This window comes from Mustela nigripes, chromosome 7 (genome assembly GCF_022355385.1).
Source record: "Mustela nigripes isolate SB6536 chromosome 7, MUSNIG.SB6536, whole genome shotgun sequence".
Classification (NCBI taxonomy): domain Eukaryota; kingdom Metazoa; phylum Chordata; class Mammalia; order Carnivora; family Mustelidae; genus Mustela; species Mustela nigripes.
In genome coordinates, this window is record NC_081563.1 from 139,389,862 (window position 1) to 139,416,234 (window position 26,373).

Genomic DNA, 26,373 nt, shown 5'->3' on the forward strand with positions numbered 1-26,373 from the left:
GTAAAATGTGTGAATTGTTCATGTAGATACGTCTCAAGGAATAAAATCCAAAGTGAAGTCTGGGAACAGTGAGTCCAGTGCTGCTCCTGACGTGTGACATGCTTTCCCACCATCAGCTCCGGAAGGTCAACCCGCTCCGTTCACACACTTCCCGTGACGGGGACCTCACTACCTACCAAAGTGATCTCTAGTCAGCTCCACTGGGAAATGCTGCTCCCAGCGGGCTCCTCCCCGAGGCCAGGTCTGCAGAGCAGCTCGCCGGCCTCTTCCAAGCAGACAGGGAGGTCCTCCCGCCAGTCCCTCATCCTCAGACAGAACTCCTGGGAACGCTGTTGGTGGTTTTTCCTCTCACACGGTGGGGCCAGGAACGGAGGCCGATACTCCAGGAGTGGCCAGACCTCGCCCCAGCGTCCAGGTGTGGATGTGTGCATGGAGGCAAGGACAAAGCCGGGGGAGGGGGGCTGGCACGAGTGGGCAGCAGCCAACCCTCTGAAGGCAGAGCATTTCACAAATAACCGAGCAAATATGGATGCGTCCATGAGCCCCAGCACCGGCCCTCCCCAGCCCCCACAGGAAGAGGTCAGCCCACGTCTCCTCGGTGGCTGCGCAGGCCTCAGGCTCCCTGCCGCCCCGAAGCGGCCCCTGATCATGCTTTGGTCGCTTCTTCCTTACCCAAACCCAACTGCCGTCAGGATTTGAACACACACGCGCTGACTTCTGTAGACTTCTTTCCTTTCCTTCTCTTTTCCCCTGTATTTTGAGAGAGAGCGAGCACACGCACGTACAAGCGCGGTGCAGGGGCAGAGAGAGGAAGAGTCCCACGCAGGCTCCACGCTCGGCGACGAGCCCAGCTCGGGCTCCATCTCATGACCCCGAGATCAGAGCCTTGAGCTGAAATCACAGGGTGGTCTCTTAACAGACAGACCCCCACCCCGACGCAGGAGCCCCTAGATAGACTTTTTCTAAAATGGATTCATTTTGTGGACACTAAAAGGGAACCCTTGTGGGGCATCAGTGTGATCCGCTGTTGCTGTACTAACTGGGCAACCCTGAGAGGCCCTCTCTGTGGCTCCGCCGGGCCCCTGCCTCAGTCCACCTACGGCCATCAGGGACCTCGGAGGAAGTGTTGTCATCGGCCCCGTTGTACGGATGATGTAACTAGACCCAGAGAAATTAAGCAACGTGTTGGAAGTCACACAGGGGAGGACAGCGTGAGGTTCGGAGGGGACCTCCTTCTGGGGGCCCTGCGGCCTATGCGACCCACCCTGCTGCCCCCGGCACAGGCACGGTCATTCCAGCCAGGACGCTGCGGGCAGGAAGGGCTGGGTTCCCCGGGCGAGGGTGCTGGCCTCACCGCGAGCCAGGGTGGGCCCCCCACGGGCATCCCCCCCAATTCCCGGACCCCAGGAGGCGTGGCGGAGGCGCACCCCGGCCGGCACCCCCGCGCCGCTGCCCTGCCCCCACCGGCCCCGGGTGGCTTTTCCGAAGGGTTGGCGGGAAACTACACTTCCTCTCACCCTCGCCTCAGGTCTGACTCAGAGACCGAGTCGCCGCAGGCCTGGGGACGCCACCGCTCGGCTCTCGGCTTCCGGCCTGCAGCTTGGGGCCGCGGTGTCTTGGAGCGTCTCGGGGCTGCGGAGGGATCCGTCAGGGGCAGGCGCGGGAGCCCCGGCCCGCGGAGACCTGGGGACCCGCCCGGCCCCGCCGCCCCCGCCGCCCCCGCCGCGCGCGCCCGGGGCTGTCACTTCGGGGGCGGGCCCGGGGCGCAGGGGGGCCGGCCCAGCCCCCGCGCGGCGCAGCCATTGGCCGGGGTGGGCGGGGCCAGCGGTCGCTGCGGGGCCGGGCGGCCCCCGCGGGGATGAATGGAGCCCGAGCCCCGCGCCCGCAGCCGCCAGAGCGCGGGGCGCAGCGCGGCGGCCGGGAGTCGGGAAGGTGAGTGCTCCGGAGGGCGCGGGCGCGGGGCTCGGGGCGCCATCGCGGGGCGCCTCCCGGGCGCGCCGGCCCCGGCCTGCTGACGTCAGGAGGGCGGCAGGTGCCCGCTGACGCCGGGCTGGGGCCAGCGGGCTCCAGGTGGCGCCGCGCCGGCGGGGCGGGACGCAGGGCACGGGCGGTGCGCCCCGCGGCCCGGCTGCCTCGGGGAAATCGGGGGCAAGCGCGCCTCCGTCGCCGCCAGCGGCTCGGGAGGGGCGGCGGGGCTGGTGGCCAGGGCAGGTGGCTGGGCGCGCACGCAGGCGCAGGCCCCGCGGGTCAGGGCAGGGGCGGACGCGGCTCCCCGGGGTGCAGAGGGGCGCGGCCTCCACCTGCGGCGGATCGGCTGCGGCTGAGTCCAGGAGGAAATCGTCAGGCGCAGAAGTTTCTCGCGGGCGGCCGGGCTTTGTTCGAGCCGGGGGCGCGGCACACACGTCGCGGCGGGGGCGCGGGCGGAGCCTTCCCCGCGCGGGGCCACGCCGGCCGGCGCCTATTCCGGCCCCACCGCGGGCAGCCGGCGCCGAGCGGGGCTAGGGGATCCGGGTGCCCGGTTGCGGGCCGAGGGCTGGGGAGGACGGAAGCGAAGAAGCCGACCCGCTTTAGGCGCCCTGTGGGCGCCCTTGGCCCCGGGCCGGGAAGCCCGAGGCGGACGCCGGCCTCCCACCTTTGCGGCGGGCGCGGGCAGGGCGCACGGAGTGGAGCCTGCGGGGCCCGGCGGGGTCAGCGCCACGAGGACGGAGACAGGCAGCGAGCACGCGCTCCCTCGTGCGCGGGGGAACCTGGTGGCGGGGCCTGTTCTGGAGGCGCGGGGGCGCCTCAGTACTTTTCCGCCCAAAGGAACCGCTTCCCATCGCTGCGCCACCCCGTGCTTTTGGGGGCCTGGGTTCCCCCCGCCTAATCCGAAACTGGCTTTACTCAGTGAACCCAGACGGGGCCGAGCTGGGAAATTTCTGTCGTTGCCGGCGCGGAGTGGCGGGGTTCCCAGGAGCCTCTGGTCGTAGCAGGTTCGTAGTAGGAGCCTGGGCAGAGCTGATCAGGGAGCCGGTGGCCCGGACCCGGGCAGCCAAGTGCTGTGAGCTCTCAGCTAAGCCCCACACGGCATCTGAGGCGCTGCTCTTGCTCCGGTCTCACAGGGAGGAAACTAAGGCAAGAAGAGATCGGGGCACGTGCCCGCGGGCACACCGCTAGTATGTGTTGGGGAGGCTTCAGTCCAGCTTTGGGTGACTCCTGACACTTTGCAACTCTGTACCTGGTGGGGAGCAGACAATCCCGCTGAGGCTGGCCTGACGGACAGCAGTGTGGCAACAGGTGGGGGAGGCTGGGGAGGCTGGGGCCGTTGGCCCGGAGGGCCGATGCCTGTGGGATCCGGGGAGGGGCCTCTGGGGAGTGAGCCCATGCAGCCAGCTTTCGCAGGAGCTGCGAGGGGAGGGGACAGCAGGTCTTTGGGGTCAGACCCCCATGGCGGCCCTGCCTCAGTGCTGTTTCCTGCTGGGCAGAGCTGTTGGGCACTGCCTGGACATGGTTTATGGGGCTGCTTCCCTCGAGGGTGGCCATGGCCTCATCTGCCCGGGGTGTGGCCCCTTGAGCGGGTCCCTGAGCAGGTCCCAACCAAGTCCCTCCCAGTCTGTGGTGAGGTGGCTGGGTGTCCGGAGGTTGGGCTCGACAATGGCCAAGTGAAGGGGGGTTTGGGGGCTGATGTTCCATCCTTGTCAGAGGACCCAGTTCTGAGGGACTCCACTTGACCCCTCTGGCTGTCCCTGGTCTCCGGCGGACCCTGCCTCAACAAGCGGCCGCAGCATCCTGAGCTCTTGGTCTCTGTCTGGCTTCCAAGCTACCTAGAAGGGTCGGAGCACATTCATCCGGCTCCCAGTTCAACAGGGCTGAGCCCGTGTCAGTCTCTGGCTTTGTGGACTCATGCTGACTGTGGCAGTTTGGGTCCCCAAGGCCTCGGCGTGGGTCAGAAGAGAGCGGTGCAACTGGTACCGTGACCAGAACCCTCAGACTCGCCCGGCCACGCTTCTTTCTCCGTTGGGGACAGAGGCCACAGAAACATTCCCCACTGAGCCACGTGGCCTCCTGTTTTCAGGTGTGGCAAAGAGCCCATTGTCTGCTTTTGGAAGGGGACACACAAGAATCCTGAGACAATCCCAGCTGCTTTTGTTCTGGGACACTGAGCTGCCTGTCTGACTCAGCGTGAGGGTGATGTGTGGAGGCCCACTCTGGGGCAGGACCCGGTTTCCCCCACGACAGATGGTCCCCAGGCCCCTCAGGACCCCACCCCAATGAGCGGGCAGGAGGCACCAGCTTGGTCTCTGGCAACCAGGGCTTTTGTGTGAGGGGGTGGGCCCTGGGTCCTGTTAGCAGGGGAAGAAACTGGCCTGCTGGGCCCCGAGTCACCTCCCCTCCTTGGCGGGTCATGGGGACTCTTCCTGCCGCAGGCCCTCGGCCTGCTGTCCTCAGACACCCCTCATTTCCCCTTGGTGGCCATGGTGCAGGCCCCTCCCACCAGCCTAACACGGAATTAGCCTCTCGAACCACAATTCTGGGGGCTGGTGGACACGCTTTGCAAACCACCTGCCCTTTGGCAAAGGTGGTCCCTTTGCGGCAGGCGAGGCCCCCTGAGGACCAAGCACCGGGTCGGGAGGGTCCCAGGCTCCTGAGGACCAAGCACCGGGTCGGGAGGGTCCCAGGGGAATTACCCACACGTCCTCTTCACCTAGGGGTGGCTTTTTCTCCATGGAGACTTGGGGGTCCTCAAGGTACTGCTCCCTGGCCCAACGCCTTTTAGGACTTGGGATCTGCTGGTCTGAGAGTCACCCATTCCGGCCCCACGTTTATGTGCGTCCTGGTGGTCGGCCTCTCACAGATGCCCTTGGGCTGGTCCTTGGACCCACGGGCCTAAGATGTCACCCGGACCTGGCTGACCCTGCCTGTGCCCAGACAGGCCCATTATGGGGCCAAGCCAGTGCCCCCGCCGCTCTAAACCCTGTGAGGCCCTTCTGTAGGTCTCAAGTCCCATGAGCTCCACGTGGTGCCCAGACCCACTAGCTGGAGAGAGGCTATCTCCCTCCTCCCCATGATGCCACATTCTTGTTAGGATCGGAGAAACGCAGACACAGAGAGGCCTACCACCTGCCCAAGATGGGAACAGCGGCCTGGCCGCAGCGCAGCCTCTCTCTGTCCCCTCCTCGGAGCAGTCGTTATGGGTGGGGAAGACAAGTAAACCTGTGTGTGCCTCTCTCTGGCTCGTCCTGCCTTCCCCATGTGTCTGCTTGCTGGTGGGGACTGGGTGGGGAGCAGGAAGTCTGGGCGAGACACCCGTCGAGGGGCAGGTCCTCCGTCTCTCTCTCGGACAGTCCTTCATTGTTGGCCTCCATGCAAAGTGGCCAGCTTCCCGCCCACTCAGCTCTGCATGGTCACTAGGCATGCAAATATGGGAGGCCAGGCACTGCTGTAGTCACCCCAGATCCTGCCACCCGCTATCTGCTCTCTCAGTAGCTTCGAGCCCCTTCTTCAACAAGCAAAAGCCCCCCCCCCCCCCCAGTCAGAGGGAGAGACACCAGGATGGGCCTCGGTGGCAGGAGAAGAGAGCTCCCTGAACAACCTCCATGGGTCACGAGAGAAGGACCCAGGGTCGTGGCGTGGGGTGGGGGGTTGGGGGTGGAGACCCAAGGTCACAGTAAGGAGGAAAGTACCCAAGGTCACAGGGAGGGGTTGGGGAAGGACCCAGGGTCACACGTGGGGGGGGGGTGGCAAGGAACCAGGGTCATAGGCAGGTCTGGGGAAGGACCAGGGTGAGAAGGGGCGAGGGCAGGAGCAGGACGGAGGAGAGGGTGGAGCCCTGTGGTGTGGGAGCTCAGGCTGGGGCCTCCATGTGGCGTGTGGCACATGTCATGGTGACATGGGCTGTGGCTGTCAACCTCGGAGCATCCAGGGGAGGTCGGAAGGGGTCCTGCTGGCTGGAGTGTAGGGAGGAAGCAGAAATGAAACCGGTCCGTGCCCCAGCTGCCACAACCCCAGCCAGTGGTTCCGGAGGGAGCCTGGGGGCGCCCTGGCCCCGACATGGAGAGCCCCTGCTTCCCCTACCCTGGCCCCCGCCTCCCCGGGGGCGTTTGCTGGGCCAGAGCCAGACTGTTCCTGGGAGCCCGGCAGAGGAGGACCCGCTGTTGTGGCGTCAAGGGACCCTGGGAGCCTGGCAGAGGAGGACCCCGCGCCCCTCCCACCTGCTAGGACTGCAGACAGCCCTGTGCAGGCATCTGTGGCGAGCAGAGGTGGGCCCCCCTGGACTGAGACCAGGGTCCCGCTCTCGGAGACAGGGCTGTGGCGACCCACCCAGGGGCCCACTGGCTTCTCACCCAGCAGCTGCCAGGGGGGCCTATGGGTGGGGGTGGGGGAGGAGGAAGTGAGACCCAGATTTCTAGGAGCCTAGTGGCTCAGACTCTGGGAGGTGTGGCTGACGGCCAGGCCAGTGTAGACCCGTGGTCTCCTCCCGAGTGAGCCTGCGAGCACACGCGCACACACGCACATGCACACGCACACACGCGCGTGCACACGCGCCCTTGTCCCTCCCACTGCAGCCCCAGGTGCAGAGCCTGTTCCCCAGGCTCCCGGGAACACACTATCCTCGCGGCTAGTCCCCAGGGGCTCCTCTCCCCACCGGAACAGACGGGGGGCTCCTCGCTGCGGTGGGACCAGGGACAGGCCTGGAGGGTGGGATAAGGTCCCAGGACCCCGGGCTCCCTGGGAAGGAGCTGGAGGAGGGGGAGGCCGTCCAGGGTGTGTGTCTCGGGTCTGGAAAGCCGTCCGGGCTTCTGCAGGGAAGCTCACAGCCTCGCTGTTCCCCCACGACGGGGACGGCCGCAGCGAAGGGCCGGCCCGACCTGTGAGCTGCACCCCAGACAGAGCCCCCAGCCCGCTCAAATCATGGGGAGGTGGGGGGCTCCTTCCTGCTGCTGGCATTCCCGTGGAAGCCTTGTCCCTCATCCTGGGGCCGCACCCCTGGCTCCGTGGGGAGGACCCGCCCCCCGAAACAGGCACGTGGCTGAGGACTGGGCCACAGAATGCTTGTGAACGGCGACGGTGGCAGGGCAGGCCCCCCGCCCTGGAGCCCTCCTGGGGCCCCTGCAGGCCAGCTCAGCCTCTCGCCTCTGCTGGCTCTGCTGTCCTCCCTGCTCGAGGACCGCTGGCCGCTGGCACCCACGTGACTTCCCTGGGCGCAGGGGGCTGCGAGCACCTCACGCATAGGACCGGGTCCTGGAGGTCCCCAAACGCCACTTCCCGGCACAGGCCTTGGGGACAGCAGGTGGTGGTGCGAAACTACCCGCTGCGTCCCTCGGGATTCTCCGCAGAAATGGTCAGGAGGAGAGACAGACACACAGAGAGATACATATGTATCTGTGCGCACTTAGATCTTTCTATGCATCTCTTTATCTCTCTGTGACTATTTATATGAATCTATATATGTTATTTACATTATTCTATCAATAAGTTATAATATAATAATATAAATATATATTGTGTAATTATATTATATATAAATCAATATATTATAAAATACAAATGATGTGTTATGAATATTATGTATTAATATAAATTTATATTTTATATATAAATACGCATGTTTTATATATTTATAGACTATATATCAGATAACAATTAATTATTAGAAACCTGGCCATGCAGTTACGAGTTGGGTGGGTCCCCCGTCTGCAGCCGGCAGCCGGCGAGAGAAGAGGTAGGTGCGCGCTGGTCGTCTGGACTGCGCAACGGCTCAAGACCAGGCAGGAGGAATTCAGGGAAGGGTTAGCCCTTTTGCGCTATCTCGGCGTTCAACTGATCGGACGAGGCCCACCTGCCCTGGGTACGCCAATTCAAGTACTAATCTTTCTAGAAACCCCCTTGCAGACACACCAGACTGACAGGGGGGCCCACCGTCCGGCTGCATCAGCAGTAGCTCCGGGAGGAGGACGGAGAGGGGTCGCCGGGTGGGGGAGGCCCTGGGGCTCTCAGGGGAGGATACCTGTGGACGGTACCTGGAGCCCCCGAGGGGTAGGGGCAGCCTCTCGGCCTGTCCTTCCTGCTAAGCACTGTCTGTGGCCCTTGGCTCCCGTGGGTCTGTCTCCTGCCTCTGCCTCCTGCTGCATTGCCCGGCCCGCTACTCCAGCTCGGCTCAGCACCCACTGACCGGGACGTTGGCCCCCACAGAAGGTGCCCGCCGGGCTTCATCAGCAGGTGGAAAGCAGGCACACATTTTGTCCAGACCGGTTTGTGATGGACATGCTCTTAGGGCTCCAGGAGAAAGCACAGTGGTGCCCAGTCCTCCCCGGAGGGGCCGCTCCCTCCGCGTGTGGGCCGCTGGGTCCTCCAGCCCCTGGCACCTTCTGCCCGTCCTCCCCATGGGGGCCTAAGATACAAACCATAGACAGTGTCCACAGAGCCACCGGCCTGGCCTTCATGTGGGTCAGCTGACACTGCCCGGGTGGCCAGCAGGAAGGGCAGCCGGAAGTCACCTTCTCCCGGGTGACCACACTGACCACCTGGGTGTCCCTCTGCCCATCTTGGGAGCAGACCCTGGAAAGAAAGTGCCCGTGATCAACCTAGGTCACGTGCCCACATCCCAAAGGACTGCCCACAAGGGATCTGAGGGCCAGGATATGGAGACAGAGCAGCTCTGTGCCCATTGGACCTGCACATCCCGGTGCGTGCCGCTGGGCTCAGCCACTACAGCTGTGAGGCTCTCAGGCAGGGCTGCTGGCCCCCTGTGGGCCAGGCCCGCCGACAGGCCTCTACGGGAGATGGTGTCCTTGGGCACACAGCACATCCTTTGACCTCAGACCTTGGCATGACTGTCGGCGCACCCTCGTCCAGAGCTGTCTCTGGCACCCCGTGCACCTGTTGGCACCAGATCCGCCCGAGATCCTGGTGCAAACTCGGAAATGTCTTCTGGAGGTGCCACGACTCTCAAGACCATTCTGGTGGCTGGGAGACTCCGAGGGTCACAGGTCTCCAGACTCGTTCGGGCTCTGCCACTGGCCTACAGATGGAGCGGACGATTCCGGCACCACCTCCCTCCTCACGTGGTGTCCCTGGGGGGCCCACCTCCCCGTGTCTGACCAAGAGCCTTGGTGAGAGCGAGAGCCTTCCAGACCATGCAGGGCAGCGGCGGCAGGACTCCAGGCATCAGGACAGTCTGCAGAGGCCCCATCCCGGCTGCCGAGCTGCCAGGGGACCGCACAGTGGGGAGGGGGCGCACGCCAGTCAGGCTGCTGACCAGAGCTGCTGGAGGAGGCTGCCCGGGAGGAGGCTCGCGGCCCACAGCTCCGAGGGCTGCTGTTCAATTCTGAGGCACAGGTGGCGGCCACCAGTGGGTCCTCCAGCTGAGGGTACCCCGGACTGGATTTCTGCCTTAAATAATGCGGCGTGCCGGCATAAGCGTCATATGTTCACTTCCAAGACCCTCAACAGTCGCTGTAGGGGAAACTTCACCACGGACTCGGAGCCGCACAGTGCTGTGCTCCTGTGGCTCCTGGTTTCTAAAGGGAGAACTCTTCGCTGTGGCCGTCCGTATCACAAAGGCCAGCTGCCCGGCCACCTCCTGAGCCCTCACTCCCACAGAGGCAGGACCAACGGTTAGAGCCCAGCGTGCCAGGCAAGCCGGGGCTGAGTGAGCGGGTGTCTGATAGCGGCTGGTGTCGCAACCACCTCCTCGGGGTACCGACCCATGAGTCCTTCCCGAGGCCCGATACTGACCTTTCACCCGCCGCAGGCTGCTGGGGGCTTCCCGGAGCTCCCCGTGGCTCCCATGGCCCCGGCCCGGTGGAGGTTCCGGGGCTCCAGGGCCCTGCATCACGTGTGTGGTTCATGTGTGAGCAGGTGTGTGTGTGTGTGTGTGTGTGTGTGTGTGTGCGGAGTTGCAGGTGGCTGTGCGTGGGCGTGTGGATCTGCAGATGCGTGTGTGCACACGTGCACGCATCTAGAGGAAAACGCTGTGGTGCCATCAGCACAGGCGGCCTCTGGGCCTTGGAATTTGGGGTAACATCGAACCTTTGCGGTGCTTCTCCGTGTGCTGTTTTGGTGGCCTGCCTGAGCCGTGGGCTGGGAGGTGCCGGGGCTCGTGCTGGGGGCTGTGGTCTGCGGGCTCTGCCGTGGTTGGGGTGCGGACGTGGTGCGTGTGGAGGTGGCCTCTGTGACCGCAGCTCCAGCAGCTGGGTCTGGGCGTGCGGAGCTGCCAGCCGGCCAGAGCTTCTTCCAGGAGCGGCCCCCCAGCTCTGCCGTGTTCGAGCCTGCTGGCCTCGCGGCTCTGTGATAAGGCCCGAGCACACTCGTGGCCAACGGGGACGGCAGCCGTGGAATTCTGCAGACACGCACGGCCTCGGCACTTGGCCGCAGGTAGCCTGTGGGTACCCGTGACCGTGGTACGCGGCCGGCTCTGGACACGGACACCGCGGGCTTGGTCCCGGTTCCTTCACTGTGGTGTCAGGGGGACGGCCGGTCGCACGCCCACAGGCTCTGAGCGGTCTGTTAAGCTCAGTGGCCACCTCCCCTCAGGCCTGTGGCCTCCTGGAAACCGGGCCACACGGGACAGCTCATGGCGTCCCCAGGGGCGGGCTGGTGAGTTTCCCACAGCTCCGAGCAGAGCTCTGTGAACCGGGCGCTTCTCCCAGCGCTAGGGGTCAGAGCCTGAGATCGGGGTGTCGGCTGGGCTGCGCTCCCTCTAGATGCTCCAGCTGGGGTCCTTCCCGCGTGTCCAGCTCCTGTCCCCCGCCTTCCTCGTGGCTGCGTCCGCCCGGTCTCAGCCTCTGTTGTCACGCGACGTCTCTGTGTCTTGTCTACTATGGACACTTGTCCCTGGATTAGGACCCACCCAAACCCAGATGACCTCATTTCAACCCATTAATCACATCAGCAAAGACATTTCTTCCAAATAAGGTCACACTGAGTGTCTGGAAGCACCTGTCTCTTGGGGAGACCACCATTTGACCCCCTCCAGGCCCCTCCAGGGCACAACCAAGCTGCGCTTTACTAGGCTGCAGGAAGGAGCCTCTGCTGACAGAACGGACGGCAGGAGCCCCTGCCAACGTCCACCCGACCCCCTGGACTATGCGCGGTGGGGGCAGGGCGGGCCTGGTGAACCTGGGTCTGAGGACACTTCGTGGTCCTGGGTCACCACCAACGGGGCCCCTGCCCTGGGCGAGGCCAGCAGGCTGCTCCCCAAACCTCAGAGCTCAAGCCTGTGCTGTTTCCACGGCTCCCGGAGAAAGGCTCCAAAGTCAGGCTTCACACCTGCTGGGAGCCTCTGAGCACGAAGTGGCCCAACGCAAAGTGGGAGGGTGTGTCAGAGTCCTGGGGCTGCCAGACGAAGGACCGCAGACCCGGGGCTGAAACTCCAGGCCTTGACTACTCTAGCTCTGGAACGGGATGCCTGAGGGGGAGGGGTGGCCACGCAGGAGCCCCTGCTCCAGGCTCTGTCCTTGCTGGTGGACGGTTCTCACGTGCTGTCCGCCTGTGCGAGCGCCTGTGCCCTGGCCTCCCCTTTCTCTATGACCCCAGTCCCAGTGAAGCGGGGCCCATCCTGATGGCTTTTCACCTCTCCAAAGACGCCGTGTCCCCATACTCTCATGGCTGACAGAGTGTCTCCTCCGGGGGGACACAGCTCAGCCCAGAACCAGAGGTCACTTGGGGGAAAGTAAAGACCCCGGCGGAAAGGGCCCACAGCCGCCGCCTACAGCGCAGGTGGGATGTCTTCTCCCACTGCGTGTGCGAGCGCGCTGCTGCTTGGTTTCGGGTGGGAGAACCAGCCGCCTGGGGTGTGCAGAGGCAGCCGTGTACCCACGTCGGTGCCGCGCTTTCCGGCAGGGCCCCAGGAGCCTCGGGAGGCAGGATTACCCACCCCCAGCCCAGGAAGGGCCCCCGGAACGGGGCTGGGTGGGGAGTGGCAGACAGAGGGGGGCGCGGGCGCCTTGTCTTCCTAACCTGTCCGTGTCGCCGCACACGTGTCTCGAAGTGACGTCTTGAGAACCTGCCGCGGCAGCGAGTGCAGGGCGCGACCCTGCTGCCACCCCTTCCCTCATTACCCTCCAGACTCTGGACCAAAGCGAGAGCCGGAAGCGTGTGAGTTTAATGAGGAACCGAGGCTGGACGGCATGGGGGCCCTGTCCACCGGGGCGGTCCCTCCAGAACAGCGAGCACAGCTCACGCCCACCGAGCAGAGGCCACAGGGGACTGGCTGGGTCAGGGTGGTCCTGGGGCCCGCACAGGCATCGACTGTGGCCTTGTCCAGGTGTGTGGGTTTTGGTGGTGTGGCCCTGGATGCAGGAGGGGCAGGAGGTCAGCCCCATGAGACTGGGGAGTGGGCAGCAGAGCCACCGGCTGCCCCGAGGGACCAGGCACAGGACGGGGCGTGTTCTCTCCGAGATGTCGGTGTGGTCAAGCGTCCACGTACGTTTTCTAACCAGAAGCTCTTCTCACAGAACAAACCAGGCACTGGACTACCCTCGGGCGGCTTCTGTAGCTGCCTCCTGCGCCCCCCGGGCGGAGATGCCTCAGCACTCGATGGGGGACAAGACCCTGGTCTCCAAGCCGCAGCTGGTCTTCCCAAGCCAACCCTCAGCCGCAGACGGCGGGTGCGGCCACGGACCGCCCAGCAGGCGGGCTTCCCTCGGCTCACCCCGGAGCCACGGCGCCCTGGGTCCTGCCGTGCACAGCCCCCTGGACGCCTGCAGCCAGCCACTGTGCCCGCTGCAGGCTGAGAAGCACGGCCCCCGGACGCCCCCTGAGATGCGCTACGTGGCGGCCAGGCCACAGAGCGCGGCGTGCGGCTGGGGGGCCTTCGCTCCCAGGTGCCTGCAGGCCTTCAACACGCCCCGCGGCTTCCTGCTCTTCCTGTGCGCGGCGGCCTTCCTGCAGGGCATGACCGTCAACGGCTTCGTCAGCACCGTGGTCACCTCCATCGAGCGCCGCTTCGACCTGCACAGCCACCAGAGCGGCCTCATCACCAGCTGCTACGACGTGGCCGCCTGCCTGTGCCTCACCTTCGTCAGCTACTTCGGGGGCGGCGCGCACAAGCCCCGCTGGCTGGGCCGGGGCGTGCTGGTCCTGGGCGCCGGCTCGCTGCTGTTTGCGCTGCCGCACTTCACTGCGGGCGCCTATGAGGCCGAGGTGGCCGAGGGCGTGGGGACGTGCCGGGCCAACCGCAGCGTGGCGTGCCGGGACCGCGCCTCGGGCCTGTCCGGGTACCGGGTCGTCTTCATGCTGGGCCAGTTCCTGCACGGCATGGGCGCCACGCCGCTCTACACGCTGGGCGTCACCTACTTGGACGAGAACGTCAAGTCCAGCTACTCCCCGGTCTACATCGGTGAGTGCGGCTGCGGGGGCACGGGGCAGGCACGTCCTCCGTCCTCGCTGGCCACGCGTGGTCACGGGTGAGGCCGCAGGTGCGCGCGGGCCTTCCCCCGGGGCCGGGGTCAGCCGGCCCCTTGCTGCCCGCAGCAGCCCGAGACTCCGCTCCTCCCAAGATCCCCACGTTTGCACGGACTGAGGTTTCTGGGTTTCAGCCTCGTGCCCACCACGGCCCCGCGTCCCTCCTGCCAGGCCAGGCTTTTCGAGGGAGACCGGCCGGCACCCGGGGCCTGGCCACACCTCGTGTGCCGACTCTGGCTTCCTGCCTTTCACTTTGGGCTCTGTCCCTCCAAGCGGCTCAGCGGTGCCCACCCAGGGACACGGGGTCCGGTCACTGCGACGGGGCACTGGCGGCGCTGAGCAGAGCACCAGCCCACACAACGAGGCCCTGGGGACGTCTGTCCCCTCGAGGGACGCAGAGTCCGGTGCTGCCTGCCGCTGCCTCTGACAGGAAATCTGTAGAGGTACTTTTTAAACATCGGCTGCAGGGGCGCCTGGGTGGCTCCGTCCGTGGACGCCGCTCGCGTCTTGGTCTCAGGGTTGTGAGTTCAAGCCCTGCGTCAGGCTCCTTGCTGCTGCGGAGTCTGCTTAAAAAACTAAAATTAAATAAACAAAAAATAAAAACGGAACGTTGACAGCAGCCAGATCTCCAACACGGTGGAGGCTGTGTAGACACGAGCCCTGGGCTGAAGGGCCCGAGCCGTGGGGCAGAGGGCGCCCTGTTGCGGGGGGGGGGGGGGCTCCTGTCCGGTGGCCCCGGGGCCCCTCCGCAGCTTCCCTCTCTCCACAGCCGTCTTCTACACCGCCGCCATCCTCGGCCCAGCCGCCGGCTACCTGATCGGAGGCGCCCTGCTGAACGTTTACACCGAAATCGGTCGCCGGTGAGTGTCCTGATTCTGCCTGCTCCCTGGGACAGCACAGCGTTATGGGGGCCGAGGGGCCTCCCTGGTGTTTGGCGGACCGGGGGCCGGGGGGCGGGGACGGCGTGGCGGGTCCGCAGCTCCTGGAGCCAGGCGACACCGGGACCCGTCTCTCTGAGGCCCGGGGCGGGGTGGCTGTGGACTTCCGAGCTGCCAGGGTGACTCCTCCCCGTGGGGTCTCCCTGACGCCGGCCGGGCACCCCAAATTCAACCCAGTTCTGACAGACTTCCCAGACTCAGTGCAGAGCCTGCAGGAGACCCCCCCCCCCAGCGGCCGACACCAGCCTCGGGTGCCGGGTGCCCGCAGCCTCCGTCCAGCCTGGCTCCACGATCCCGCTCTTGGGCGAGATGAGCCACTCGAACAGCTCACGGGACTCGGGAAGGCGCCTGGCTCACTAGATGACCCGTTTATTAGACAGATTACAGGCCCGGAGCGGCCAGCTGGAGGAGGCAGGAGGGCAGGTGGGGGAGGGGGCGCAGGTCCGCGTGCAGGTTCCGGTCACTCCACACCCCACGGCCACCCACCAGGAGGCTTAGGTTTTCATGGACCCGTGCGCAGAAGGATGGCCAGCGCGGGTGCCCTGAGTGCCCGTGGACGGGACGCTGACCCCACGTGCCTCTCCCCACAGGACGGAGCTGACCACCGAGAGCCCACTGTGGGTCGGCGCCTGGTGGGTGGGCTTCCTGGGGGCGGGGGCCGCCGCCTTCCTCACCGCCATCCCCATCCTCGGCTACCCCCGGCAGCTGCCAGGTGGGTGTGTCCCTCTTCTCCTCTGGGCTGGCGGGGAACCCGGACCGTCTGGGCCCCGTCCTGCAGGGCTGGCCTGCCCCGTGCCTCTGGCCACGGGCTCCATCCCCCCCGTGGCCCCTCCAGTCTGAAGCTCCTTCTGTCCCCCCTGGCCCCGGGGTGGGTCCTGCTGCTGTTCTCCCCCACCTGTCTCCTCTCGGCCAGCAGGTCCGCGGTCACCGTGCTGCAGCCCCGTACCACATCTGTCCCGGGGACCTTCCCAGACCTGGGAGCGGGGAGGGGCTTCAAGCCACGCCCTCGGTCTCCCCACCCCCCCACCCCCCCGCTGACATCTCTGTGCTGCCAGGCTCCCAACGCTACGTGGTCATGAGAGTGTCTGAAACACACCAGTCGAAGGACAGCAGTCACAAGGCTGCCAGCAGCCCCGACTTCGGGAAAACCATCAGAGATCTGCCTCTGTAAGTCCCTTCCGGGGGGTGGTGTGTGCCTCTCACCTGTGTCCCGTGTCCTGAGGACCCTTGGGGAGGTCTGCACCTGCCAGATCTGACCCCAAGCTAGGAGAGTCCATGTGAGCCTTCCAGGGCCACGTGGTCAGCGCACAGATCCTAAAACTCCCACGTGACCCGGGGCACTTCAGGTCTCTGCCCCAAAACGGGGAGACGAGGGAGCAGCAGCCAGAGCCTCGTCCCAGGGCTGGTCCTGTGGGAGGGCCAGCTCCTCCTCTGCCTTCTCTGACCATTCAGGAAGTGTCACCTGCTGGGCTCTGGGCTCGTGCCCCCCCCCCCCCCCCCCGCCCCCGTGGACCCTGGGAGGAGGGATTGTCCCCGGCTCTGCCCTCACGGCTCTGCACCAGCCCCTGCCCTCCTGTGCTCTCCCTTGTGTGTGGCCTGACCCAGCTTCACCGTCCGCACACACAGTCGGGCTGGAAGATCCCTGGCCTGCCCTGGTCTCAGAGAGACGCGGGTTGGCGGCTCCTGGCTGCTCAGCACCCCTCTTCACGGGCCCAGGCGTCCTGCAGCAGGCCTCTCCTGCGGGTGGGAAAGGAGCCCCCCGGACAGTGGCCAGCCTGGGTCCTCGGGGTTACTGCGTGCCGCTTGCCCCTCCAGGACTCCGGGCCTGAGCCCAGTAACGGTCGTGTCTAACCGGCCTCAGGGGGCTGGGGGCTCGTAGTGGCGGGAATGAGACCCCTCTGCCTGTTTGCCGTGGCGATGTGAAGAGGTATCAGGATCAGAGGTGGCCTCCGGGGAGGGCCCCGCGCTGTCCGCTGTCTGCTGCTTTGCTTCCCTCATGCAGAGGAAACAGGGCTGTCCTGCTACGGGTTGGGGGGTGGCCCCTGACCCATTCAGGGCTTGGTTCTCCAGCTTCCCACTTCCTGTGAGACCAGCCTAGCGTTGCCCACTCCTGAGGGCACCCCCAGAGCAGGCTGAGCTGGCCCAGGGCCGCAGGGGCCAGGGCTACGAGACCGTCTGTGTGGGGCCAGCCCAGCCAGTCTGCCTGCACCGGAGCAGAACCTCCATTCCCTGCACCCGGCCTGGGGCCCCAGCAGGTCAGCAGCCCTGGGGATGGCGGCCGAGAGGTTTGTGCCCAGGCGTAGCTCCCCGAACCAGCTATTGGTAAGAAATCCTGTTAGCTTCATGGGGAGGGGACCAGCCCAACCCAGGGCCGGTGCAGCAGACGAGGGCCGGGGCCGGGGCCGGCGCAGACCCCAGCCAAGCCCTGCCCCCCCCGCACCCACTCTGGGGGCATCTCCTTCCCTTCCTGGACATGGGACCCAACTGCCAAACCGAAGAGAATTGTTATCAGTTTTCAAGCCTGAAAGTCAATTTTGCTGAGAACCAGGGTGGGGAATGGCCCCGGGGTGTGAGCACTGCCCGTGGGAGATGCCGGGGCCCAGGGGAGTGTCTGTCCTTAGGTCCCTCCTGGACGCTGCTCCAGGCCCCCGTGCCAAGGCATGGCTGCAGGTTCCGACGTCTGTTCACTGTCGGCCTGCGTCCTAAAAAGAGAGTTTGAGCGCGAAGGTGTTCGCAGCTGCTGTGACAGGTGCACGAGATGAGAGCGGCCATCTCCCGGCTGGTGCAGGGGTGACCAGAGGCACCCCTGGAAGCTGGGTCTCTGGGGCTGGGGCTCCCAAGGACAGCACTGGCACCTGCTCTCTTCAGAGAACAGCTCTGAGCTGCGGGTTTGAGAATTTCAGCCCAGGGGGCCGCTCAGAGCTGCTCCCAGCCGCAGTCGGATGGTGTCCTTCATGGCCACCACCTGCTTTTCCCTCAGTGCAGGAGCGAGATGACCCGGCCTGCCAGGACCGGGGGCTCCAGAGAGACCTCTGCCCCCAGCCCACCTCGCTCACCAGCCCCGGGGTCAGGGACAACCATACCTGCAAACACCTTGGGGCCTAGTCCAGGCACCTGCTGCCCAGCGGCCAGATGGCTGGGGACGGCTCGGGGAGTCGGGACGGGCAGGAGGGAGAGCCCCCCCCCATTGAGCTGAGCGTCTTTACTTCCGGACCCCACAGCTGTGATTTTCATGTTTTCTGCTCAGAGGAAAGACTCGTTAAGGAGTCTCTCTTGTTCTGTGCCCTTTTTTTTTCTTTTTTAAGATTTTATTTATTTATTTGACACACGGAGATCACAAGTAGGCAGAGAGGTAGGTGGCGGGGGAGGGGGGCCAGGCTTCCTGCTGAGCAGAGACCCCCCCCTGATGTGGGGCTCAATCCCAGGACCCTGGAATCATGACCTGAGCCGAAGGCAGAGGCTTTAACCCACTGAGCCCCCGGGCGCCCCGTTCTGTGCCATTCTCGACATTTACTCGGCAGTGACCAGCACTCAGGCCCTGCTAGGCCTGAACCCCAACAAGATGCAGAGCCCCAGTTTAGCCAGAGCAAGTGGACCTCAAAGAAACTTGGTGCCCATCCCAAGGCCAGGCAGTGTGGGGCAGGCTTCGGTGCCCAGCCCGTCCCTCGGCGGGGACATGGGGGTACAGCCGCCAGAGCTCATGCCTGACGCTCTCAGAGTTGGCCACAGTGAGACCTGAAACCAAGTACCCCCCAGGGCCATGCAGGGGTCCCATTCCCTGTCCAGAGCGAGGGAGCAAGGCCAGCTTCCCTGCGGAATCAGTGGGCCAGGTCCGGGGGACCGATGCCAAGATCCTCCCTCGGGATCCGGCAATACCGCCCCCACCAAGTATGCACCAAGAGGAACAGGGGGGCGGCCCTATCCACTCGGAGCTTCCTTGGAGGGGCCCCTCTGTCCCCCCTTCTCCAGTGCTGGTAGTTGGGAAGGGGCCCCACCCCCCCACCCCCCGGTGCCCATTCCCTTTCCGTGGGGCCTGGTGAGTCCTGGACATGGGACAGCACCTCCCCCAGCCCCCGGTTCCTGGTTCAGGCCATCTGCCAGGGTCGTCACAGCTGCCCCGCAGGTCACTGAACCATGCACTCAGGGTCTCCCCGCACTGGAGGGGGGAGCACTGATAAGGCTCTTCCCCAGTTTAGCAGCTCTGTTTCCTGGAGCCCGTTCCCCACCAGCTGAAGCCCAGCCTCATGCCCTCTCTCAGTTTCTCTGGGATGAATGCAGAGTGGCCACAGCTCACAGCCCACTCCGCTCCCCTCTCAGGCCCAGGTGGATGGGACCACGGCCCCCGGGAACAGTACTTCCACACACCCTGCTCTGGCCCACTCTGACCCTCTGTCTCTTCTCTCTTCCCCATCCAGCTCCATCTGGCTCCTCCTGAAAAACCCTGCATTCGTCCTGCTGTGTCTGGCTGGGGCCACCGAGACCACGCTCGTTGCCGGCATGTCCACCTTTGGTCCCAAGTTCCTGGAGTCCCAGTTTAGCCTGAGCGCCTCAGAAGCCGCCACCTTGTTTGGTGAGAACACTTGTGGCATCTTGGAGGGTCCTCTGCCTTTTCGTGAGTTCTCAGATGGGTGAGGGGTCTTTGGAGTATCTTTGGGAAGTCCAGCTCTGCGTGAGGGCTCGTGGGCCTGTGGTCCTGCAGGGAACGCCCCGGGAGTGGGAGTCGGTCAGCGGTGTCGTCACGTGGACCTGATGGTCCTTCCCGAGAGGCGGGAGTGCCGACTGCAGCGTGCTGACCAGTTCTCTCGGCAGACCCTCCTGGAGGGGATCTGCTCTGGGGGGCGGCACGGGGGAACCCAGTTTGTCTGCGCTCCCCCAGGGCCTGGGCCTTCGTCGTCTCTGGCTCACTGCAGAAGGGGTTTAGGCAGTGGTGCCCCCTTGAACAGCTGGACGCTCGGGCTTGGCCATGCCCGTGAGCCTGGGTGGGCCAGGGGACACGCTGTGCTGGGGGCCGCCCCATCAGGCGGGCAGGGGCCACTGGGCTCTCCCCCTCCCAGACCTGCCCTGCCCCTGCGTCCTTCCACCTCCAGGTGGCCGGGTGTCCTTCCTGGGGGTCCCAGGACCAAAACTCCCCCAGCGGCCCCCAACCAGCGGCTGCTGCATGGACAGATGGACGGCTCTGGGCCTCTGTCTCCTCCCCACCCTGCCCCCCCGTAGCCTGGGGATGAGAAGAGCCAGTGGGCTGCCGGCCCTGTCCTGCACCCCCCAAGACCACACTGAGCACCCCCTCTCTGGCAGGGTACCTGGTAGTGCCAGCAGGCGGCGGTGGAACGTTTCTGGGCGGCTTCCTTGTGAACAAATGCAGGCTCCGCGGTGCGGGTGTCGTCAAGCTGTGTGCACTCTGCACCCTGACCAGCCTGCTGGCCACCTTCGTGTTCTTCGTCCAGTGCCCCAACGTGCCCATGGTGGGGGTGACAGCCGACTACAACGGCAGGTCAGGGCCGGGCGGCACTGGGGTTTGGGGGGACACCCAGCACACCGATCGGGAGCACCAGTGGCCGCGAGGGATGGGGAAGGTGGGGTTGGCAGTTGGTCACTTTTTGGAGAGGGTCACAGCCGCAAGACATCGGCTCACGGTCACTCAGAAACAGCCCAGCGTCAGCCCTTAAGAAGCCATGAGCCCAGTGTTCTGGTCTGGGAAGCGAGACCGTGATTGCCCAGCTCCCCTCCACGTGTGCACACGGAAAGTGGCCCAGGGTCGGCTCTCACGTGTCCCCCATCATAGGGATGTGAGAGCAGCAGCCCTCTGTTGGCACTTGGGGAAGAGCAAAAGCAGGTGTGGACGGCCTGCCGTGGGCTGGGCCGGCCCCTCCTGGGATTCCCTGCGGAGTGGACAGGTCGCACAGAGCGCAAGCATGCCGTGGTGGGACGGTCCTCTCGTGGGGCTGGTGGAGAGGGACCAGCTCCACTGCCGTGGCCCCACGAGGGCTCTGCCACCACGGGAGGGAGGCGGGAGCTGGGCTTGAGGCCGCTGCAGAACACAGTGCCCGAGGGCAGCAGGAAGGACCAGATGGCCGGATGGAGTTTCCTATTTGCGTGGAAACGAGGAAATCGTGTGTGTCCGTGATTGCCGCTGTGTGTGCGCACACGATCTGTGCAGACGTGCGGCTGCGGCCTGGGGGGCGGGCGCCACGGCGGAGGGCTTTGGCCTGGGTCCTCTCCTGGTGCTGGTGTTCCAGGCCCCGGGCACACGCTGCCTCTGCGACGGCGCCAGGACGCGCCGGGGCCGGGGAGTCGCAGCAGAACGGGGCACGGCGCGTGTGGCGTGAGCGTTTCCAGCGATTCTGTGCGTGGGAAGCGCCTTCCTCGGCTGGAGCCCTTGTGGCCGCCTGGCCGAGTCCTGAGGCCGGACACCGCCCCCCCCCCGCCGCCTCCCGTGCTGGCCCCTTCCCACCGCCGCCTTGTCTTCCGCCCGCAGGCCCCTGCCCGAAGGCCGCCTGGAGCTGACAGCCGCCTGCAACGCCCCGTGTGCCTGTCGCCCCGAGCACTACAGCCCCGTGTGTGGCTCCAACGGCCTCACCTACTACTCCCCCTGCCACGCGGGCTGCCCCGGGGAGGCGGCGCCTGGCGCGGACGGCCGGAAGGTGAGTCTGGCTGCTGCCCGCGAGCCGAGGGCGCCGCGCTCCGGGAGGGCCCCTGCCCCTCCCTCCGGTAATCGGCGCTGTTGTTGCGCTCCTCAGGTATACCGAGACTGTAGCTGTATCCCTCAGAATTTTTCCTCTGGTTTTGGCCATGCTACTGCAGGGAAATGCACTTCAACTTGTCAAAGAAAGTCCCTCCTTCTGGTTTTCGTATTCGTTGTAATTATCTTTACATTCCTCAGCAGCATTCCTGCACTGACGGCAACCTTACGGTAAGCCCCGGGCCTGGGTTTCACTCTGGTCCAGAACTTTCCCTTGCAGCACGCTGCGGTGGAGCTCTGCAGATCCCGCAGGGTACGTGCGGGGGTCCCCAGGAGCACGAGCTGCCTCTGCGCCGGGCTTCCCACCCTGGGAGGCAGTGACATGGCTGGGGGCTGGGCCAGGACCTGGCTGCAGGCCTGGGGGTGTGACGTGGTACACTGCCACCCTCCGCTGAGTGTTGATGCTATCTTCCGTTTCAGGTGTGTCTGTGACCGGCAGAGATCCTTTGCATTGGGAATCCAGTGGATTGTGGTTAGAACTCTAGGTACTGTGCACTGCGTTGTGGAGTGGTACAGTTGCACAGTGTGTTCACTGCACAAGGGCACCCACCATTTGTCTCCTCACCTGCCTGGTGTGCGTCCCAGGTGGCCTTTGCCCAGGGAGCGAAGGACGCCATTCCCTAACAGTCCACTAGAGGGACCCATGGTCATTGATTTGCCCAGAGGGTGGCTTCTCCTTAGCACAAAGGGCATCAGAGGTCCCCCCAGAAGGGAGCTTTGAAGCCCACCTTGCACCCCTGAGATCACTGAAGACCGAGGCCCCCTTTCTGAGAACCCACACAGTCGGGTTCTCACCCTGCCCGGCGCGTGGCCAGGACTGACGGGCCTCTCTTCACAGGGGGCATCCCAGGGCCCATCGCCTTCGGCTGGGTGATTGACAAGGCGTGCCTGCTCTGGCAGGACCAGTGTGGGCAGCAAGGCTCCTGCTTCGTGCACCAGAACTCGGCCATGAGCCGGTACATGCTCATCACTGGGCTGGTGTACAAGGTGAGAGAGGCGGCAGCTGGAGTGCTTGCGTGCCCTGCGCGTGGGAGCCCTGCGGGGCCCTGAGCTCCGAGCGCCTCGGCAACGCTGAGCAAGGGCCACAAACCTGGGGCTGAAAACCGTAAATATTTATGGTTTCCTCGGCTCTAGAGGCCAGACGTCCCACACCCACATGGCGCAGGGTCCGGTCCCTCGAGGAGCTCTGCCGGGGCGGCGGGGGGTGATCCGGGCTGGGTCTTCTCTGCCCCCCCGGGTCACGTGGCCTTCTCCCTGTGTGTCTCCTTGTTCCTATAAGGGCACCTGGCATGCCAGGTGGACACACCCCAAAGCCAGGGTGATTTCATCTCAAGATCCTTAACTGAAGGGACATCTGCGAAGACTCTTTCCAGCGGCAGGTTCTGAGGGTCGGGGCTGGGGCGTCTCTGCTGGGGTGCCGTTTAGCCCGTGAAGCCCTCCACCTCCTCTGGGTCCTGTTTTGAGTCAAATGGTGTTTTCGTTACCTCACGAAGAGCATTGTGGGCCTCACAAGGGTTCTGCAGGAAGAAGGGTGCTCTCATCAGAGCGGGGCTGGAGCGGGGCAGGCCGCTCTGGTGTGGTCCAGCGAGCTCCCCCTCTCCCCGCAGGTGCTGGGTTTCCTGTTCTTCACCACCGCCTGCCTCTTGTACAAGTCCCCCTCAGAGTCTCCCGATGGCCTGGCAGCTTCTCTGCCCAGCCAGTCCTCGGCCTCCAACAGCCCCGTGGACCTCCGGGGCTCCCGCTCGGCCCCATGGCTGCAGAGCGCCGTCTGACGGCGCACCCCTCCATCCACGGGCACTTCCCGAGAATGCTGTCGGATTTCTCCCTGGAAGGACTGACCCCTCACCGGTTGGTCCCCCTCCGTGCTGAGGACCCCCCCAGAAACCTCCCATTGGATTCCAAGGGTCCTGAGCTGGTGGCGGACGCGTGTGAGTCACAGACACCAGGGAGAGCAAGCAGGGCACGTGCAGACTGGCACACCTCTAGCCCAGACCCTGGGGACCAGGGTGATGGTCCCTCCAGCTCGGGAAGGATGAGGCCCAGCAGCCATTCCATTCCCACTTCCCGCTCCGTGAAGGACACAGCCACGTGTCACTGAATTTCCTCTGGACACATCAGAACCATCTATGCAATCTTACCTGAGCTGTTTGTTCTAGAAGATCAAAGAGGCCTGCAGGCCTGGGCGTGGCTCCCGGAGGTCACCCTCCTGTCCCGGAGCCTGGGGAGCACACCCCGCCCCCGCCTTCCCCGCGCACACAGGCCTTATGTGTGGCTCCATCGAAAGCACTGGATGAAAGGATGCTCTGGCCCCCAGCGCAGGGCTGACCACCGGCCATGCTTCCCAGCGGCTTCTGTCCACAACACCCTGCTGGCCTGCCGGGCCTGACGTCCCGGTTCCTCCTGAGCATAGGGCACAGGCGTGAGGCCATCCGCATGGGCACGGGCCCGCGGGAGCCGCCTTCTCGGGGTGTCCAGCTTGCCCCCCTCCCGTCAGAGCGGCAGCACTCCGCAGGCTCATGGGAACGCAGCCGCCGGTCACAGCGGGACTTTGCAGAGTGTCTGTTGTCGGGTGTCCTCCGTTAAAATGATGTGTGTATAAATATATTTTAATACCTAAAACCTATCTCTCGGTCCAATGTGTTTTGTTTCCATGAATTTGCAGAGTTTGGTGGTTTTATACGTGTTTCCTGTGGGTTTCTGTGAGTCGGGCTCTCCAAGTCCGAGGGACGCTGGCCCCAGATGAGTGCTTTCCGGGCCCCGAGCTCGCCTGGGTGGGCCTCTCCCCTCCCTCACTGTGACCCCAGAGTCCCTTCCCTCCAGAGCTCAGCCCCCGGTGAGTGGGCCTGAGTCCTCAAACCAGGGCCCCGCTTTCTGCCACTCTCCGGAGCAGCGCAGAGCGTCAGGACTCAGACCAGGACGGCCGGACACAACAGTTCGTGCAGGAGAAACGTGTGCATTTCTGTGTGAGAGGCGCCCCCCCCGGGGCATTTTCTCCCCGAGTGTCCAAATCTGAGGGAGCTGTGACCACGTGGGGTGATGGCCTGTCCATGTCATCTCCTAGAGAGCCGGCACGTGGCCACCACAGTGCTCAGCAGACACACCCTGGAAGAAGCCATGGCGGATGCCGGCAAGCAGTCTGGGCCCCCGTGTCCTGGCTAGAGGTTCAGAGCAGCCCCTGGCCCAGAGTACCCGCGGTGCCATGGCAGGAGCCCCGTCACCACGAGGCATTAGGGTGCCCAGGGCAGGTGCCCCTCGAAGCTCACCCAACAGGCATGGCGGGGCACCTCTGTCCCCTTGTCTTCTGGGGATGGTCTGTGGCCGGAGGACCAAGGCCTCAGGGCTCCCGGGACGTGCCCTGCCTTCCCCTGGTTGAGTTCAGGCACCTCTGGCTATGACCCCTGGCCCAACGCCAGCCCCTCCCAGCAGGGTGCCAGGAACCCAGAGAGTCCACAGTGATGGCTGGTGGGTCCCAGGGCAGGATGAGCTTGGAGGTGTCCTGGGCTCTGAGCCTGCAGATGGGCCCTCTCTTCCTTCCACACCCCACATTTCTGCGAATGTGAGCCGGATGCCAGTCCTCCTTTGGGTCCTGCCCCGGCCACTTCCATCAGCCAGGAGCAAGGGGGCCTGAGTTGAAGGACGCAGAGGCTCCCTGGCGTTGGGGACCACACTTGAGAGCTGAGCACCTGCTACATGCCAGGCCCTGTGCTGAGCGGCAGGGAACAGGAGGCGCTGCCCAGAGAGATCCCGGCAGCAAACCCAGGCTGGCGGGAGGGCCACAGGGGGTAGGGACGGACAGCTCAGCCAGGGTGTCACGATTTCCCACTGGGAGTGCCCCCACAACCCCTCCTGGCGGGGCAGGCCCTCAGACCCCCTTCATGGGGAGGGACGCCCCGCACCAGATAGGAAGCGATGCTTCTGGAGCCCCTCCGTCCTGTCCCTGCCTGTGGACTGGGCACTTCCTTCAACTCATACAAACAGCTTTATTGGAATACGAATCACACCCCATATAACTGATCCATTTAAAAGGAAACTCAGTGGGTTTTCGTCTCTTCACAGAGTCGTATGACCGACCACCCCGCAGGCAGCTGGAACGTTTTCATCATGGCAACAAGAACGCTCCCCTTAGCCGCCACCCCCAGCTCCCCGCCCCGCTCTCCGTGGCAACCGTGAATCCGCGTTCCTCTCTAGCTGTCTGTTCGGGCGTTCACTACGGGGGCCCACACGTGACGTGGTCCCTCCGTGTCTGCCGCGGCCATGGGGCGCCACCACACAGGAGTCTGTGTCCTGTCCAAGGTGGAAAGCTGGTCCGCTACCCATGTTGGTCATATTATTTAAAGGAGAAACAGAGGTCCCTGGCCCCCCCCAGCCGTTCCCAGGCTGAAACACAATGTTTTGATCCCTTCGATGTTGGAATTAGGATGCTGTCCTCCTGCAGGACTGACCACGGCCGTGCTGTAGCATTCTGAGGGACCCGTCGCCGGGACGGGCTTGGCCACTGCATCCATGCCAGTCTACATCTGCTGCACCCCCGGCCATGAGGTCCCCAGGATGGGGTCTACCAAGCTCACCTAAGTGACCACTGGGCCAGGCTGGCCAGGGAAGGGCGTCCAGGGGCACAGAGCATCCAGGAGTCAAAGTGCAAGGGCAAGTTTGGGGGGCGGGCAGGAGCTTCCTGGGAGGTGATGTCTGCACGCATTTCGCAGGGGAAGGAGGGAGCAGGGTGCCCGGGACCAAACAGGAGCCAGGGCTGGCAGCGAGGCTGGCCACGTGGTGCCAGAGACGCCGGCATTGCTCAGGCAGGAGGCAAGATGACGAGGAGAGGCCAGAGGGACAGGAGTCCCAGGTCACCACCAGGATGGGGTCCCACTGCCAGCAAGGCACAGCAGCTTCAGTCGGGGACAAGCACATATCAGACGGGGGAGCCCCCGAGGGCCCAGCGCTGCCAGGGCCAGACCCCAAGGCCCGCCCCTCCCCACCCCATGTTCCCGCCGTCCAGCTGAGGTCTGGGGCAGAGGGTCAGCTGACTCCACAGGCTCCATCCCACTGTGGGAGCCACGTCCCCTCGCCCCATTGCAGAGGGCAGGGAATGCCGGCCACATCCCCGCTGGGGGTTACACCAGCCCCTGCAGAGCCGTGTAGTGTCAAAGCTCCCCGTGGACCGTCCCAGGCAGGAGGGATGAGCCCGGGACCCAGGCCTGGAGTGCCGCTGGGAGAAGCCGCTCACGTGCGGCTAGGGGAGTGAGGGAGAGAGTCAGAGGACGCGGGACCCTGGGGGACACGGCACCTGGCTCTCCGGGCCGGGCACATGCA

At 65.0% G+C, this 26,373-nt stretch overlaps 1 protein-coding gene across 3 annotated transcripts; it reads left to right on the forward strand.

Annotated features, from left to right (window-relative positions):
- Positions 1–1,826: 1,826 nt before the first annotated feature.
- On the forward strand, positions 1,827–23,677 carry SLCO4A1 (solute carrier organic anion transporter family member 4A1). 3 transcript variants are annotated; one of them, XM_059407363.1, is made up of 13 exons: positions 1,827–1,932; positions 12,049–12,247; positions 12,438–13,321; positions 14,156–14,246; positions 14,915–15,036; positions 15,380–15,491; positions 18,740–18,894; positions 19,620–19,815; positions 20,800–20,965; positions 21,062–21,234; positions 21,484–21,548; positions 21,902–22,050; positions 22,671–23,677. In XM_059407363.1, the coding sequence occupies exons 1-13, from the start codon at positions 1,863–1,865 to the stop codon at positions 22,833–22,835; spliced, it is 2,547 nt and encodes an 848-aa protein (XP_059263346.1). In that variant the 5' UTR covers positions 1,827–1,862; the 3' UTR covers positions 22,836–23,677. The 3 variants fall into 3 exon arrangements, with proteins under 3 accessions (XP_059263346.1, XP_059263347.1, XP_059263348.1); XM_059407364.1 differs by lacking the exon at positions 12,049–12,247; XM_059407365.1 differs by lacking the exons at positions 21,062–21,234; positions 21,484–21,548; positions 21,902–22,050.
- Positions 23,678–26,373: the final 2,696 nt, after the last annotated feature.

Bases quoted from the DNA above. Each gene is read 5' to 3' on its own strand.
- SLCO4A1 (XM_059407363.1), top strand. From the start codon at position 1,863: ATGGAGCCCGAGCCCCGCGCCCGCAGCCGCCAGAGCGCGGGGCGCAGC. The intron at 13,322-14,155 runs GTGAGTGCGGCT...CTCTCTCCACAG, and splicing joins CTACTCCCCGGTCTACATCG to CCGTCTTCTACACCGCCGCC. The intron at 18,895-19,619 runs GTGAGAACACTT...CCTCTCTGGCAG, and splicing joins AGAAGCCGCCACCTTGTTTG to GGTACCTGGTAGTGCCAGCA.